Source organism: Corylus avellana, chromosome ca9 (assembly GCF_901000735.1).
Source record: "Corylus avellana chromosome ca9, CavTom2PMs-1.0".
NCBI classification, from domain to species: domain Eukaryota; kingdom Viridiplantae; phylum Streptophyta; class Magnoliopsida; order Fagales; family Betulaceae; genus Corylus; species Corylus avellana.
Window position 1 is genome coordinate 23,011,493 of NC_081549.1, and position 18,093 is coordinate 23,029,585.

At 36.8% G+C, this 18,093-nt stretch overlaps 2 protein-coding genes across 2 annotated transcripts; both read right to left on the minus strand.

Annotated features, from left to right (window-relative positions):
• Positions 1 to 480: 480 nt before the first annotated feature.
• LOC132191690 (probable inactive receptor kinase At5g58300) lies at positions 481 to 5,084 on the minus strand. Its single transcript, XM_059606783.1, has 3 exons — positions 4,748 to 5,084; positions 2,278 to 3,642; positions 481 to 1,375 (listed from the first exon to the last, which is right to left on the minus strand). The coding sequence occupies exons 2-3, from the start codon at positions 3,563 to 3,565 to the stop codon at positions 741 to 743; spliced, it is 1,923 nt and encodes a 640-aa protein (XP_059462766.1). The 5' UTR covers positions 3,566 to 3,642; positions 4,748 to 5,084; the 3' UTR covers positions 481 to 740.
• Positions 5,085 to 8,904: 3,820 nt separating this feature from the next.
• Positions 8,905 to 12,388, minus strand: LOC132162090 (uncharacterized). The gene is made up of 5 exons (XM_059572339.1): positions 12,022 to 12,388; positions 11,596 to 11,701; positions 10,790 to 10,907; positions 9,593 to 10,513; positions 8,905 to 9,448 (listed from the first exon to the last, which is right to left on the minus strand). Exons 1-5 carry the CDS (start codon positions 12,200 to 12,202, stop codon positions 9,047 to 9,049), a joined length of 1,728 nt encoding a protein of 575 aa, XP_059428322.1. The 5' UTR covers positions 12,203 to 12,388; the 3' UTR covers positions 8,905 to 9,046.
• Between the last annotated feature and the right edge of the window lie 5,705 nt (positions 12,389 to 18,093).

Consider the following 18,093-nt stretch of genomic DNA (forward strand, 5'->3'; position numbering starts at 1 on the left):
TATGTGAACTTGTCCACTCGTGCTTTAGACCAGTTGAGGAGTGACAATTTGTCTTTACATGAGTAGACATGCCTATAAAATTATATAAATCAACATTAACCAAAGCTATTTAATTAAACAGGTCAGGTTTCTAAACCTTAATATGCTAATTTTGTGTTAGATTTACGGGTCGGGTCAAAAATTGCTAGACTTAAGTTCAGTTGTCAACCTATAGTTTAAAAAAAATTGAATTTTATTCACTCGAGGACACGGCCCCTAATATTTTTGTAATTTTAAATCATTAAAATTTGCATGTGTTGTCACGTGCCTTAAAAAAATGCAGAAAATGCAATAGAAACTTTGTTATTGTCTATATGCATTAAACTCAAGAATCTAAAGTAAACAAATTAAATCTCACAATGGTAAACTTTAATATTTCAAACCACATGTTGAAAACTCAAACTTGATCCAAACCACCAGATAAATTGTAATATCCCCCAACTTATATGATGAACCCTGTTTAAAATCAGACATAATATTACTAATTAATCAATTTTGTCACATTAATCACGAGAGATTTTGATTTGCACTTATAGGTCAAATGCACCAACACCACGTCTTTTTGCTATGGCTGGGGGAAAAATGCTACACAAATTTGTTACACTAATGCCCTAAAAAGAATAACACAATTGGACATATTTCACAATTAGAAAAGTTTTCATATTCTAGTGCAGAAACTTGAGAATATTGTGTGGGCAAGGTCATGGGGACTCAGTGTTTGAGCCCTTGGACATGCCTGCTGCTGATGGTGATGCCCTGTTGTCAGAATTAGACGGCCTGATTTCCCCAATCATCCTAACAACTTCTCCCATTGGAGGTCTCATGTCTGGCACCTTGGCAACACAGGCCATTGCTACTTGAAGCATCTGCACCAACTCTTCTTCAATATCTTGGTATCTCATTAGCTCTACATCAAACACCTCAGCAGTCCATTCCTCTCTGACGACAGACTGGACCCACCTTGGAAGATCAACCACGTCATCCTGCCCCCCTGTTGATGGCACTGGTGCTTTTCCTGTCAGCATCTCAAGGAGGAGAACACCAAAGCTGTAAACATCAGATTTTTGTGTACATTTTCGAGTTTCAATCACCTCAGGAGCTCGATAGCCTGCTGTCCTAGGCGGGACAGTAGGCAAAATCATCAGCGGGGTAAAACCAAAATCTGAGATGCAGCCATGGAGGTCTTGTGTGAGCAAGACATTGAAGGACTTGATGTTGCCATGGATAAATTTCCCACCACCTGCAGAATGGATATGGGCTATTCCCCTTGCAGTACCAAGGCAAATCTTAACTCTGGATTCCCAGTCTAGTGGAGTTCGTCCACTTTCCTTGTGTCCTGTAATCATAGTAGAAATGCTTATGAAAACTGGTAAGGGAGGGAGAGGAGTGATAACCATTTGTATGGGTAGACAAGATTTGTTTTCTACATCTTAGTGCTTTACAGGCGCCATAAGAATTCAAATTATTTTTATTTAATGAATCTCAGGCTTATATCTACTTCTTATTCTAGCAGAAAACAATGTGAACAAAACAGTGTGTATTGCAGTAAAATTTTGCAACTTTAACCATGTGATCACACCAGGCCATTACATCGAAGTATCACTATTTGTGTAGGAAAACAAGACACAGTACCTGAAACTTCTAATATTCTCGTTAAAAGATATCAAGACTAAGATTTGTGTTTCAAATTAGAACTAATGGGGCCAAATAACATTGGATAAGGAATTAATTTACTTTTAGGCTTCTCCTAACATCCAATGAGTTTTAATTAACTCTTCATTTAGATCACATCGAAAAGCAGTTAGGAAATCACGGGATTATAGGTCATAATATACCTAGCCTAAAATTTTGTTTAGGGAAAATTACGCTTTCTCAAATGTGGTTTCTGTAAAGTTTGAATTTTCAACCTGTTGTTTAAAACTTTACAATTTACCCATAGAGGTTTAATTGTATTCACTTTGGTTGAACTTGAGTTCCATGTATTCAGATTGTAATGAGGCTAATATTGTATTTTTTTATGGTATCTCCTGTGGACAAAGTACAAGTTTTAAACTAAATGTTCATAACTCGAACTCAACCTGAACCATACATGTGCAGAGTGTAATTAGCCCTAATGTTATGTTAAGTTTTGAGTTTTTTATTTGTATATGCATGTGAAAAGTGTTTATTGTTGCATTTCCTTGCCTAGATGTATAATTGAGGAAAATTGAAAGAAGTTGAAGAAGTTGAAAAGTATACCATGCAATAATGCAGAAAAGCTGCCAGCTGTCATGTAGTCATAAACTAGGAGTTTTTCATCCTTGGAATAGTAATAAGCACGAAGAGGAACAATATTTGGGTGATGACCGACCCTCTCCACAATTTCCATTTGCTGTTCAAAATCTCTTTTCCCCACTACTACTTCTTTCAGCCTCTTCACAACCACTGTTGTCCCCTCCTCCAAAATGGCCTTATATGTTGTCCCATAACTCCCCTTTCCTAGGACTTCAGCTGAAGCTCTCAATAAATCCTCTAGATCAAAATTATAAGAACAGCCTTCAAAGAAAACCAACTTGTTCTTCTCAGCCTCTTGCACCCCACTCCCAAAGTCCTCCTTAGGCTTCTCACTCCTTCCACCCTTCCCTTTCGGTCGACTACTGTTCTCGGTGTCTTTTTTCTTTAAACAGCACAGCACTACAATTAGAGCTAAAAGAAACAGCACAGCAGCTGCCCCAATTGAAATGGCAATGATAGCTCCTGTAGTTGGCTTTTTTCTGGAACCGCCACTTGGTTTTGGTGGGACTTTTGGTGGGGGTAGTAATTGACTAGGGGAAGGGGAAGGGGAAGGTGCAGGGGTAATTGAAGAACATTGGTCAAGTGGTGATCCACATAACATCAAATTCCCTTGAAAAGAGGATGCATTGAACTTCCGTAGGGCCGAGGGAATTGAACCATTTAGATGATTATAGCTCAAATTCAAATGCTTAAGCCCTGGGAGGTTGAAATAAGGGATTGATCCAGTGAGGGAGTTGTGCTGGAGGTTGAGGCTAGTGAGATGTGTTAAGTTGTTAATTGTAGCTGGAATATTTCCAGTGAATGAGTTGAAGGAGAAGTCAAGAAAAATAAGCTGGGACGGCAAAGAAGAAGGAAAATTACCTGAAAAGTTATTGTCTTGAAGGTATAAGGAGTGGAGGGAAGGAAGGGAAAGTATGGCGGCTGGAATGCTCCCATTGAGGCGGTTTGATCGAAGACTGAGGATTGCAAGGGCATCCAACTTCCCAAGAGTGTTGGCTGGAATTGGACCATACAGGCCAACACCGGGGAGCCGAACAAAACGCACACGGGAGCCGTCCGGGGTGCAAGTTATGCCAACCCAAGAAGTGCAGACTGATGTAGCAGGATTCCAGTTGATTTTCCGACCATGAGGAACAATTGAAGCAAAGTCAAGTAGCGCTTGTTTGTCTGAATTCAGGTCAGCTAAACTAAGGGAAACAAAAGACAGGAGTAAGAGGAAAGGTAATGTTGCACAAATGGTTCGTAGCTCCATAAGTGGTGCTTGCTGGGAGGTCTAATGAGGAGGTGACAATGACTATGAGTGTAATCTCAGAAATTCTTCTGCTTCCCCTGGCATAGTAACAAAGTTTTCAGAACATTTATCTTCCGGGAAATGCAATGCTAAGAGAATTAGCAACAATGAGAAAGACTCTGAATAATTTTAAGAATCCATTTATGGTAAAGCATGAATATTAAGCAAGAAATATCCACAAAACCAAAGACAGAGTAGTTGAAACATGACTATCCAAGTGCACTGTTGCCTCGGGTGCCATGCCTCACTGCTTTCTGGGATTATAAGTCAAATACTTAAAGGTGCAGAAGAAAAATTATTAAGCCAAACCAAGGCAACATAATAGCAAAAGTCATCAAAAAGAAAAAGCAAAGCATAATCCTTTTACAATAAAAGAGAAAGCAAAAGCATTAAAGCATGCAATACAAAATGTGAAGGAATCCCTTTTTCTACTTTACTAGTTTATTCCTTCAGGGGCGTAAAGGAGTTTGTTAATTAGAAATAAAGAAGTAATAAACAAAGATAATGAGCTCAAATATATCCCTGCCCCCTGGACAAGAAAGTACAGACAAAATTGTGATGTAAGACAGCTTGCAATTGTCAGCCGGGGAAAAACAGTAGAAGTCAAGACAATATTATATGGTCCAAACAGCAAGTTTGATCCAGTTGTTAGAGTTGACAAGGAGGTTCTTGAATTTGCTCCTTTAATTATTTATCTGGTGGAGGTGTGGAGAAAGATAACAAAATTGGAGAAATTTGTCACCGAATTCTTCTTTAGAGAGCAAATAATGTAGGTTGCTTGAGTTAGGCCGCTACTAATTGGCATATTAGAAAAGAAAGTACTTAATTTGCATAACTAGAGGCTGCAAATATATATATATATATATATATATATAATTGAACTGAAACAGCTAGTTGTCATGGAAAGTGAAGAGTTTTAGCTGAAACGCTTTCATTCTAATGTTATTTGACGAGGAAATGATGACATAATTTTCACAGAAAGCATCAATTAGATCGAACTACTACTATGAAGAAGAATCCACATTCTTTCAAATGTCGATCATCTAAAGCCAAAGTTCAAACCTTTAGTTTCCCAGAAGAAAAAAACAAATTACAAACTATATAACGTGTGAGTGAGAGAGAGAGAGAGGAAGAGCTGAAAACCTTGAATGGTGAGGAATGGGAGAGCGAAGAGTCCATGAGCTAGAGCTAGCTATGACGTTGATCTGAAGCGGAGGCTGAAAGACGGCAAAAGAAAGTAGAGGTGAAAGATGAAATGGAGGAGCTTTAACGACATTTCTTGAGGAATACGTTGGAGTAAAAGTAAACGAGTTGTGGGTTTGTTTCAGCTTCTTCGTGAAGCAAACGCAGTGCAGTGCACTCGGATCTCGATGTGCATAGGATACCCAACCAACTCCCAACGTTTGTGAGAAACAAGGCTTGCGACTTTTCTCTATCTGCTTCAATTACGAACCCAACCGCTCCACCTGCATTTTATTTTTGCTCTATTCTCTCTCTGTCTCTCTCTCTCTCTCTGCAACTTTTTTGGAAATAATGAAAATCTTGACTTAATTAATATTGGAATTGAAAAATGTTCCATGAAATAATATAGCATCATACCCTTTTCACTTAACTTTCCAACCCCACTAGATTTGCCTCCATTTGAATTTCCAACCTCACACATAAATTTACCAACACAAAAAAGATAAAAACATAATATATATTATATCCAAATTAAAGAGTTCTGTCTTACAAACTAAAATGATAATTTATATGGTATATATCACGTTAGTCGTTAAAACATAAAATGTCTGCTGATGTGATACTTGTCGTGTTTATAAATTGATGTATAAACTAATCATTGAAATTTAGATAACGACAGTTCATATGGTATTCATGTTTATAATAAATAACGTGAAAGAAGTAGATGGTATTTTCATATATCTAAAATGGCGTCTACGACAAACATAGTAGTGTTTAATTGCTTAATTAGAGAGTTTGGTAACGATTAGTTGGAGTGGTCATTTTTGGATTTTGCTTCTTGTCTCTTGCTGGTTTATCTGCTTGTGGGGTGGGGATAGGTATTCCCTACACCAGCGATTACAAATGGTAAGATGAGTTCTCATTGGAATATTACAATCCATCAATTGCTTAATATATATATATAATAATAATAATAATAAATAAGACCATTATTAATCCTTACTTGATTTTCCTGAAAAGAATTAGGAGTCGATCGTTGCCAAGTTAATTCGATTACATTGACTGAACAAGGCATGCAGGGTTGGTTAGAGTTCGTTAAGGTGGTTGGATATTTTGTATTTTTTATTAACTAGGAAACGACAGATGACCCCACAATACACAATTATAAGACTGAAAAGATAATGAGATAATTAATTAAAACTCATACTATATATATATATGTTGTGGGTCACATTTCAATTCCTTTTCTCGTGATTCCCTTTTAGCATATTATGAATTTCTTGGCAATAAAAATAATTATGATTATTGTTAGGGTAGGTTTGGTACATTAAAATGATCATTACTTAGAAATAGAAATGAGTATTATAAAAAAATTACCTGACCAAATTTTTTACCTGAAATAGAATAACCAAATTTTCTTAAACACTATGGCTCTAAAAATCTTGTTCATAAAAGCTTCTTTTTTCCGGGTTAAAAAAAAAAAGAAAAAAGAAAAAAGAAAAAAAAAAAGTTATCCCCATGCATGAGTGGCCACCCTAATAAAGGATAACATGCACCAAATATCAACAAAATTACTTTAGAGCATTTTCATGCATGGAATATTTGGTCTTCTTTCATAAAAGAATCTTGGTCTCCTCCTCTGGTGATTGGTTCAAAATAAACTTTGATACAGCTATTAGAGATACTTTTTCTGTTTAAGCTGTGGTTTGCCGAGATTCTAATGCCTCTATTATTCGGATGATTTTTCAAGTTAGTTCGGCATGTTTGCCTAATTATGCGAAAGCCTTTGCAGCTCAATTGGCAATATCTTTAGAAGCTTCGCTCCATCTTGGTAAATTTACTTTGGAAGGTGATTCACAAGTTGTTATTCTAGCTCTTCAGCAGTGCAATATTTCTCTCGATTGGCAGATTTCTTCTATTATCTCAAATATTATTGACTCTATTCCAGCATCTTCCTTTTGGGAAGTTAGGAAGGTCATCAGAAATGCAAACTTCTATGCCCATTATGCGGCACGTTGGACCGCGGCCAAAAACTTTTTAGGCTACATTCCCTGTCACCCTTCTCCTTTTCTCTCGGTACCTATTACCAATGGGAAGGATCCTCTAAACTTTTTATTGCTTTCCTAATTTGTTGTTTTCATTCTCTTTGTTTGTTGCTTTCTGATGTACAGTATGTACTACAAAAAAAAAGTGGGCTCATATAGAATTTCATCATTGAATTTTGAAACGATTTTTAATGTCATATTATTGTTTTGAAACAACAAATTACTCAAAGTTTTATAAATCCCATAAAAATGGCATTGTGAATGTCAATAGCTGAGACGTGGTGCCCACCATCATCCTATTCCTATACTTACTGTCATACAATAATATTTAGGGCATTTTAAATGTTTTTCAACGCCATTGACAGCGGCGGAAGTCTTCCTAGGAGGCGGAATCTTACTAATGCACATGAGGTGAGGACCACAATGACAATTACATATTTTTTTATTGCAATTAAATTGTTATAAACTCACATGATCATCATATCTTAGTCAAATCATGAAGTAAAATTAATAATCTTATCCATTCTTTCTTTTCAATCGAATTCAGGTTTAAAGGATCCAATTTTAGCCGGGGTTTGACCCATTGCTGATAGCCCATGGCCCATAATCAAGTTGCCCGTGACCGTTACATGACCTTCACCACCACCAGGTTTCTCACAGAAAAAAAGAAAAAAAAGAAAAAAGAAAAAAGAAAGGACTTATCTTATTACTTATTAGGGTCCTTTTAGAGTTTGGGTGGATCCTATGCCCATAGGGCCCATGCTTTGCTATTGGAGATATTGAGGAAGATATCCATGTAATATCGGGACGTCCTATAATTGGGCCTTTTTGCCTGAAGAAAGAGAGCCCAATTGTGGTGATTTTTTTTTCTTATTTTTTTTTTAAAGGACTATTAAATTTTACTACATCAACGTTATAAAATCTTTATAACATGTTTGTGTAGTCCCTATCATTACTCTTTCAAAGCACATAAGCCTCCATATATACTTTCTTGCTTCATCCGCTCACATTGATCCCACCGTGCATTACCAAAAGTTAGGCTCAACATACCTTGGCCCATCATCAGTTGCTGAGCTCACCATGGCGACCTGACCTTGTTTCTATTCTCTCTTTATTTTACAGGTGACGTACGGACTCCGGAAATGGCCTGAGAATGGCTAGGGCCCTGGAACAACCTCATTGCCTGACTACAAAACTGTGGGATTGCTTAAGTAGGAGTGGCATGTTGTATTTATTCATTTTGGGTGGATTAGTATAGTCATTTGTTTTGTTTTGAGCCCATAATAGGATGGGCCAATTTTGTGGACACATAAGGAAGTTGTTTACTCTCACCCTATATATAAGTGAAATTTGCCCTGTTTTCTTTTATATGTTTGAACATCTACATGAGATTCGTGAAAGTAGATATTGAAAGTGTGTCATGAAAATATTAAAGGTATGACATTGTTAAATTTATTTATACATGTTATGAAGAAAGAACAGATTTATTATTGATTTATTCTAACATGGCCTTGATTCATCAAACCATTTTCAGCACTTTTGTTTGCTTCACTTTTCTTCAGTTGAAGTTCAGATTCTGTTGCACGATACCTAATATTATTTCAGCAGGTTTTTTCTTCTTTGGCGATTGGCATTATCCAGACTCAAAAGTGTCGGTGATTCTTTCAACACATACAATAAACGCTGGAAAATGGGATGATTGGAAGCCTGACTATCTTTTCATTGAGCTAACTTTTACTGCTTATTTTTTCACAGAAAGATCTCCATGATTTTCCTAACTCAATAAGAATATACATTAATAATTGAATAAATTAAACTCATTATGGGTAAAACCTCCCTTGAGATAAGGCTCTATTAGCCCGCAAGACCAGTCAGAGTAGCAAAAAGTAATGTTATTTTTTACACTCATTTTCATATCGGCTGATGTAGCCACTTAAAACACACTAAGTCAGTGAATATAAAATGAGTGTAATAAATGGGGTTAAGAGTGCATTATTCCGTAGCAAATATCATAGTTGCAGCACAGTTTGCAAGTAGCAGAAAACCAACAATAATCCCATTGATTTCTCAACAGAACACAAATTACCTCTTCATTTTTCCTGTTTTAAGTGGAAGTGTTGACAGATTCCATTCTTTTAGAGATAACAAATAATCAAGAAAACAATAATTAAAAAAATTAATAATAACAATTTTCGAAATACCCACTCGTTAGATGTTATAAGAGCCCAAAAGGTTCTGGTAGGGGCTCAAATCCATTATCAAAGATGGGGCCTTGATCCAATCTATCATCGACACTGTGCAGCCAGTTTGTATTCTTCAAGTCCTCCTTGAGCAATATTGCATCATAGCGGGAGCTCTCATAGATATCTACTTCAAATTTTGAAGAATACTTTCCATCATTTGCTTCAGTTCCATATTCTGCAGGCCTATGACTCTTGTTTCCGTTCTCTAAGATCATTCTATTATTGCTGTTTTGCAGGTTTCCATTCGTATCAATGGATGATGGAGCACTCATAGCACGACGGGATTGGATTTTTTGAGCGGCAGATCGAATGCTTTGAGGGAACAAGGTGGTGCCTGAAAGTGGACGAGCATTCCCTGTGCCGTTTCTTATATCCTACATCAGAGAATAAATAAATCGATTGGATTTGTTTAACACTTTAACATACTTGAAGTAACTCTCCCAAACAAAAAGCTTCGTTTCAGTAAAGCTGACGTGATGAAATGTATTATTACTGTATTGGAAGTAATTACTGCATACCATATGCCTGATAGCCATATCCAGGGATTTTTTTGAGATAGTCCTTCCAAATCCAGTGTTCTCTGTGGCAGTTGTTGAACTCTTCACAGGCTTCCGCATGGCCAACTCTGGGACATGTGCGGGCTTCCGAGGCTCGGGAATATCAGCAAGGTGTCCATTGGCATGTAAACGGCCCCTTGTAGTTGGCTCTGTAAGTCTTCCCCGCGTGGCAATGGGTGATGATTGTCTTCTTGGCATATTAACGGGTGCTGGGGCTTCTGAATTCCCTTTCATGGTGACAGCAATACCTGGGCGAGACCTACCAGCAGAAACTGGCCTGTCTGGCAAAGTTGTTCTGAGGTTTGGTGGTGTATCAAGTGGAAAATCGGGGGGTATGACCGGCTGTGGTGGGGGCCGAATTCGTGGGCCTGGAGAGCTTGGTCGGGATACTGGTGCTGAATTACGCCCATTTGACAGAATGCGCCCAGCTGAAGTTGAAGGACTGGCAGCTTGAGATACAGATGGTAATGAATTTCGACGAGTGGGAGTAGATGGGCGAGAAAGTGATCGAGTAACAGGGGAGTTCAAGTTTGCAGGAATTTGAGGCCTGGAACTAGGAGTGGACGGTCTTGAGCTTTGCAATGGTCGAGATTTGTCGATGGAAGAGCTGGTGAGAGCTGGACGGGCTCTTGAAGGAGTTGGGGACCGCAATGGCGCCTGGCGTGAGGATGGAGTGGAAGGTCTTGCTGTAGACGGAGAGCGGGTGATGGGGGAGGATGGTCTAGTATAAGACGTGACTGAAGCTGAGCTTGTGTTAAGGATTGAGGAGGATCTGTTTGAGGAGTAGGTACTATATTGTGAAGTGGAGATGGAAGGGCGCGATACGGAACTGCTTCTAGTTGGTCTTGTTGAATGGTTACTCTCTGAGTGTGAAGCAGAAAGCTGAAACAGAGCCGTGATTGAAATATTTGTCATTCATACTTCTGAACATCAAAAAAGCGTATTCCATGAAATACCATTATCTTTTTGATAAGTATATTCCATGAATAACATTATCAGCGAAAACTCGTCTAAAATACATAAACTTTGTTTTGAAAACTTCTGGAAGCAGGAAAGAGGCAATGACCTAAATTGTTAACCAGCACGCTGGCAAGGGCCTAAATTCTGAACTAAAACTCGTAGGGAACAAGGGAAAGAAAGAAAAAGGGAAATGCATACCCTTGAAGCCTTTACGGCAGAAGCTGATCTAAGACCGCTTCTTGAAGCTGCTATAGTTGGTTGAGACTCATTTCCATCCGATGAAGGAACATTAGGCGTCCCAGGAGGAGTGAGAAGCCTAATAACACAAAGCATAATATTTACAAATCAAACAAGGTGATGACATCTAAATGCAAATCTAACTCTTACAAAATTAACCACTACAATACAGCACGTTGTAGTAGGCAACATATGCTAGATTTATTTCTAAATTGTAATGACCCGAGCATGAATATTTCGTTTCAAAACTCATACGCATTAAGAATGACTAAATCAATGAAGGGTGTACTTCCAAATCAGTAAACTAAGTGTCAGAGCTAAATAATAATTTAATAATAATTTAACGTGATATCAGAGTTAAAAGTCCAGAATTCCAACATTGTCTCAATCAATTTACCTCGCATTTTCAATTCATGCGTTGGATCTCACTTATTAAGTGAAATAAATTTCACTTAAAAAAGAGTGTCAAAATATTAATTAAATTATTAAATTTACCATTTCTTATCCACTTAAGCTTTTAAGATAATTGGCTTTTAAGATAATCAGTGATTTAATACCGAGTATCTGTCAAGAGGATGTGTAATTGAACTTTATATGTTAGGAATTCAACAATCAGTAATGGGAATTCAATAAGTATTAATATCTAGGCAAAATTATCACGGTCCTGACGGAAATGAAGCTATCAATGAAATGTAGATCTGTGATTTAACAAAAAGAACCAGATTGAAAGAAAAAAAAAAGGCTGTAATCTTTGAAGCTTTACTTACCAGTCGTAATCATGCTTTCCTCCATCTGCAGATGACAGTAGATCATCAATCCCACTCTTACCCACTTTCGCCGACGCAATTGAAAGCCTCCCCAACTTCACTGAAACTGGGATGAGTCCCAATTAAATCCCATATCAGAACCATAGCAAATAACACGAAATAAACAAATACAGAGGTGATTCGAAGAAAAAGAAAACTTGCAACTTGCGAGGCAACCATGTAGTTCATATGGATTTTGTTACTGATAGAACGACATGGTTTTGTATGGTTTTCATCGTGAAGCCATTAAATGTAGCTGACTGAAAGCGTCAAATCAGACGCTCAATGAAAGAATAAAACGAAGGGAAATCCGAATGGTCATTTCGAATGACCATATTGTCCTCCGCATTGAACAAACAAAGACAATGAGATTGATCAATCAGGTACCATCGGACGATTCGTCGGAGGAGGTGACAGAGAGAGTGCGGCGGTTCCTGGAGAAGAGATCCAGGTTCTCGTCGGCGGTTTCCTTTGAGATCGCGGTCAAACTTTGACCTCGCCGGTGCCGCGAAAGCGCCGGAATATTCCTCCCGCCGAGAAGAGATTCCCTCACGTTCCGATTCATCATTGCTCCCGCGCTGCTTCTAGTCCCATCTCAATGTGCATCTCTCAGAAGAAGAGAGACAGAGAGAGAGAGAGAGAAGAGAAACGAGCGAGAGAGAGTGTGTGTAGTAGATGCAAAGGGAGACTACAAGTCACCAAGCTTTCTTTTAAGCTTTTACGTCACAGACTCACAGGCGCACAGAGAGAGAGAGAGAGAGAGTCGGTTTTAGATCTGTGAAGCTAAAAGAGTCAGCTATAAGATCTGGTGTAGCCTTTCCTGCCATTACTTACAATGGGGTGTCAATTTGTCATTGTTTTGAGGCTCCACGTGTCTAAACCAAAAACCAAAACCAAAAACAAAAACAAAAACCCATAATAATGATGATTAATTCTACTCCTCTGCTCCTCACTCTAAATTTTCACGTGTTTTTAATGATTAATAATTTTGTTTTAACTTACAAAAACATAATAAACTACTTAATATAGTGGAAAGAAGAGAATTACTCAACTCAATAATGATAGGAAAATGAAGGCACATGATTTGGTTGAGTACGTACGTATATGATCATCATGGGGTTTATAGAGATGTTAACGGTGGTATTGTCGGCAGCTGATTGCTGCAAGATAGAGGTCCCTAGAATTTTGGTAGCATGGAAGCTATCATTAAGGTGGAGATTTAGCTTCATTTCATCTCCTTGGACCCACCTCGGACACCTTATATAGTTGTTACTCAGTATTTAAAGGGAAACTGCACTAGAAAATCGGCAACAATTATGATTCATTAAATAAAAAAAATAAAAAAAGGACTTGTTCCACGATTACGTAAAAGTAGCGCAACTCGAAAGTCACATGCCCAATGACACTTCAACTACCTTGGCAGCACAGTAATCCCCATCCATTACCATAAAAAGCTTTTTCTAGGGTGATAACAAAGAAAGAAAGTCTCATGAAGTTGGTATTTTACGTTTACGCTAAAAAACGAATTACTATTTGTAAATATTGTATTTTAAGCCGTCCAGATTACCTGAATCTGAATGGGCCATGGGATCAACACCCCTCCAATTAAATAGCCGTTGAATTGAAGATGATGAAATGATCACATGGCTGGACCAGAAGGGGAAAGCGATGCGTGGAACATGCATGGGCCGACATAACTAGCCCAACAGGATAGCCATGTGATGCTTCCTCGCATAAAAACATTTGAAAAGAAAGCATACAATACAACTGCCCCAGCACGAGCAGCATAAAAATAAATAAATAAATAAATAAAATAAAAGAAAAAAGGACGTATCGCCGGTATACTTGACTACGACTTTTCAGAAAATAATTGAAGCCTTGTCTCATCACATAATAAATTTATCTACTTCAATCAAAATCCCAAATTCTCTCATTTGCAAATATACCCCCAAACAATTTTTTATTTATTTATTTTTTTGTCGGAAATGTTAGCAATTTAAACAAAAATTATGAAAAAATTTCATGGAGTTCATTGAGCGGTATATGTTTGAAACTTGTTCAGTCACGTAAATTTCATAAAACCTATTTTATATTTATTGGGCAAAAATGGTGGCAATCTCGATCCTCACTCCTTACTATCTTAATTGAAAGATGGACAAGAGTCCCATAGAAAGATGTTTGGAATGAACAAATCATGCGATTGAGAGAGCCCGGACGTACATTCATAGGGAAGAGTCACCATCTTATCCCATGAAAAGGGTGAGGTGAGCCCTTTAAAGGGATCACAAGTCATGTTTAGAAGCTCTGAAACTCACTGGTGGTCCATGTGCCGGTGGAAATTAAAGAATCCTAATAAGGGATAAATTTATGGTTCACTTTGTTAATGTGTTTTGAGGTTTATGTTTTTGAAAAATGTTGTCATATGATTGAGTTATATATTAAAAAAAAGACAGAAATTAGAGAACGGGAGTGTATATGTGTTTTTTTTTTTTTTTTTTTTTTTTCTAAGCCAATAAGAAAAAGATTACAAGAGGGTTTGAAATGCTTCCAAACATTAGGTTGGAAGTGGTCCATTTGACTTAAAAAGTACACTTTCAGTCTTCAAATATTAGCAGCATAGCATGAGCTTCACTAATGACAATAGAAGACGAAAGCCATATGGTTGCAGCATAGATAATTTTACCATTAAAGAATCTAAGAACCATAAATGCACCCGAGAAGTCTCTCTTAATTAACCACAATAATAAAGCACAGCAGCAAAATATGCATCAAAGGAGACTGATCGAGTGCATGTGCTTACTCACCAATAATTGCATTTACTTTATACTACTACCTTATTGGTTTTTCTTTTCTTATAAACCACAATAGATTGTCTTTTGAAAGACAGGAAAGTTTTATTCCTCTACATGCGTCATTTCTTTTTGGACATACGCATATGATTCATTGCCATGTATAATTTTATAAGAAGTTTTCATTAAAATGAATTGTTTTGCATTCATTTGTGAGATTTGTATCTCACATTGAGAAAGTATAAAGAATAAGAATAGTTAATATACCTATGTGAACCCAAACCCATTAGCTTAAGCTTTTGGGCTAGAAGTGGTGTCCTAATATGTATATTAATTTATTCTTGTTGACTCTCCTTAGTGTCTCTCTCATCAACAATTGGTATCAGAGCTCATGGTTAGTTGATATGAGTGTCTTGATTTGACGCATTTGGTTTGACTCTAGTAAAAATAGTGGTTTCTCTTGGATTACGCGTGGCACTCTTGTGCGAGGGGGAGTTTAGTCAATGTGGTAGAGATTCACAAGTGATGGGATATTTATTGTGCATACACTTGTGAGTGGTTAATATACCTATGTAAACCCAAACTCATTAGCTTAATTAAATTTTTGGGCTAGAAGTGGTGTCTTAAAATATGTATATTAATTTACTCTGGTTGACTCCCCTTGGTGTTTCTCTCCTCAACATAAATATAATTAAACTAATCTTTAACTCTAGCCTTAGCCTTGAGAGCTCAAAATTGGCTGCAATTCTCTGCTCAGATTGCAACTTGTCCGACTGCAATTGAGAAAGACTCTCGACAGACATGCCCGAATAGGTGCTCTTATGGAGCCCATGCTCTGCGTGGGGGTTCTTATAAGTGAATGGGGCCATTGAACCACCACAAATAATACTTTGAAGCAAAGCTATATCTTTCTACGTGTTGAGTGGGAAGCTTAAGATGATACTCGGTGGGTGCCCAAAATATGCTCTACATCTATCCTCAAAAGGTGCCTCCCTTTTCACATGTATTTTCTGACTGAGAGAGACAGATGCAGATGCAATGCATCTATGACTGTGAGTAATTGTTTCTGTTGGCATTATTAGATAATTGATTAGTTTAATTGAACAAAAAATCATTGTCGTACATTGAGATTAGATCTACATCTTAAGCTAACTCTAAGCAACAATCAAGTTCGAATATTCAAGTTGGCCAACACCCGACAGGGAGAGCCAATTGCAATATATGCTACTATTTAGGGGTGTTAAATATTCTTGTTTGAGTTGGATTAAGGCATTGATAAAAGATTATATATATCATGAATATAAGAATATATATGCTAATTTTAATTCCATTAATTTAATTAAATGAGTTAGACTTATTAACTCTTACCTATTAATTTTGTGTCAGGTTTGGTTTGCGAGTTATAGAAATCTATAAGAATATATAGGTCAATCTTAATCCTAACCTGAACCTTTAATTAAAGAGGCTAGACCTTTCGACTATAACCTACCAATTTCATATAAATTCACATATAATGTAAAAAATTATTAACCATGATGATGATGATGTACTATTCTACTTGATTGATAACTAGCTAGCAACCATTTTGGCACACCAACGACAACGAGCCGAAGTCTTGACATATTGGGCCAAGAGGCCTGAGCATATTTGCTTCTCCGGCTTAGTTTCGTGCGCCACAACTCTTAGATGGACTCCACATTTGAAAGCATTTAGTGCATGGGTTATCAAATCAGGCAATCTGAGACACAGCCCAATTCCCAGAACATACAGATAATGGGCTACTTATTTCAAATTATTACTGATTAGTCTACCCGGTGCTTGTGCTACGGCTAGGGGTGAATGAGGCAGTATGGTTAGTAATTATTAGTTAAAATCACTAATTGTAACCATCTAAGCAGTTAGCAGTTAATAATTCTAATAACCGCTAACCACTTTTTGAAAGAAAAAAAACAAAATTTAAATGATGTCGCATCTATGATAATATAATAATATCATATATATTATGTACATACAACATCATTTTCTAGATTTTCATACATTTTTATATATATTTAAAATTTTAAATACAAAAATGACATTATATATATAGGCGGTTAGTGATTTTGAAAAAACTTAAAATCGCTAACACTACAACAATTTAATTTTTTAGTTACGATCCATTAGTAACGTGTTAACAATGTTAACACGTTATTAAAGCGTAGTAACGTGTTAATAATAACGTGTTTGACGTGTTGTGAAAGTGGTCGTGACTATATTAAATTTAGTAACGTGTCAAATTCTGACACGTTACAATTTGGTAATGTGTTATAAACTAACACGTTACAATAAATTTTGTAACGTGTATATTCTAATGACACATTATAATTTCTACCACGTTATAATTTTGTAACGTGGTATATGTTTGAAACGTGTTATAATGACACGTTACCGTATGGTAACGTGACATTTTTACCACGTCACCATATGGTGACGTTTAAAAAAAGACACGTTACAAAAAATAATAGTAACGTGTTATAGTTTAACACGTTATAATTCAGTGACGTGGCAAAAAACAAATGAACAGTTGCCACGCCACTAAACCAATGATTTTTTGTAGTGTAACTATACTGTAACCGCCTAAACAACCGTTAACAATTTTTTCTAATCGCTTTTAAAAACGATTTATACAATTAACAAATAATTAATAACCGACCGCATTTTCTTCCACAGCTGCGGCAAGCTTATACCTACGATTCTGTCGGAATTGCAGTCAGACAATTAATTTAATAGAATTCACCTCTCTCGAGTGTGTCCAAGTCCTTGACATGACACCACATGCAGTACTCTCCCCCGGCCCACTGATCGGAGGTAGGTACACAGGAAGGAATATTGTTCGGAAAATAGACAATATATATGTACATCATCTAACTGGCCGGTTGGGCTGCTGCAATGGCGGTGGTTCCTCTAATAATAAATTAAGTTGCTTTGATTACATAGGCAATCTCTCATCTCCCACTCACTATGGAATATCTTCACCTTCTGACTACCTTTATATATATATATGCAAGATCCGAACAATATACCCTTATTATCATTATGGACATAAATTTTTTATAAAAAATATATTTAATTCAGTCGTCGTTTTTAAATATATGAAAAACATATATACTTTCTTGGACATTTGTTATATATTCTTTGTCCATAATAATCTGTGCTCCACATCAACATGTATGGGCATGTCTTTTCCATCTAGTGCAATACAAAGTATCGTGGAGAAGACTTGATCTGATTGGTTCAATCCCACCCAATACATACTTAAATTTGAGGGTTCCTAATTGTCCACAGATTTTGAAAGGTTTCGTGGAAAGAAACAACTGAAACGAGGATTCATGCCCACACCCACGCCCACGACCACGACCACGATTGACCTCTTGTTTTTTTTTTGTTTTCTTAATTACACAAGCACCGACCTAATTGGTCTGCACATATATAGTACTTGACCATATATATTGCTAACAATTTTTAACTTGTATTACTTGTAAATTTGATATGAAATTCAATACAAAATTATTGAGTTAGAGTTGAAAAACTAAACTGATTTAATTAATTTAATCTATATAATTTTATATCGGCCATATTTTAACCTAACATGCAAACACAAATTGAAATTGTCTTCCTCATCGTTTACCAA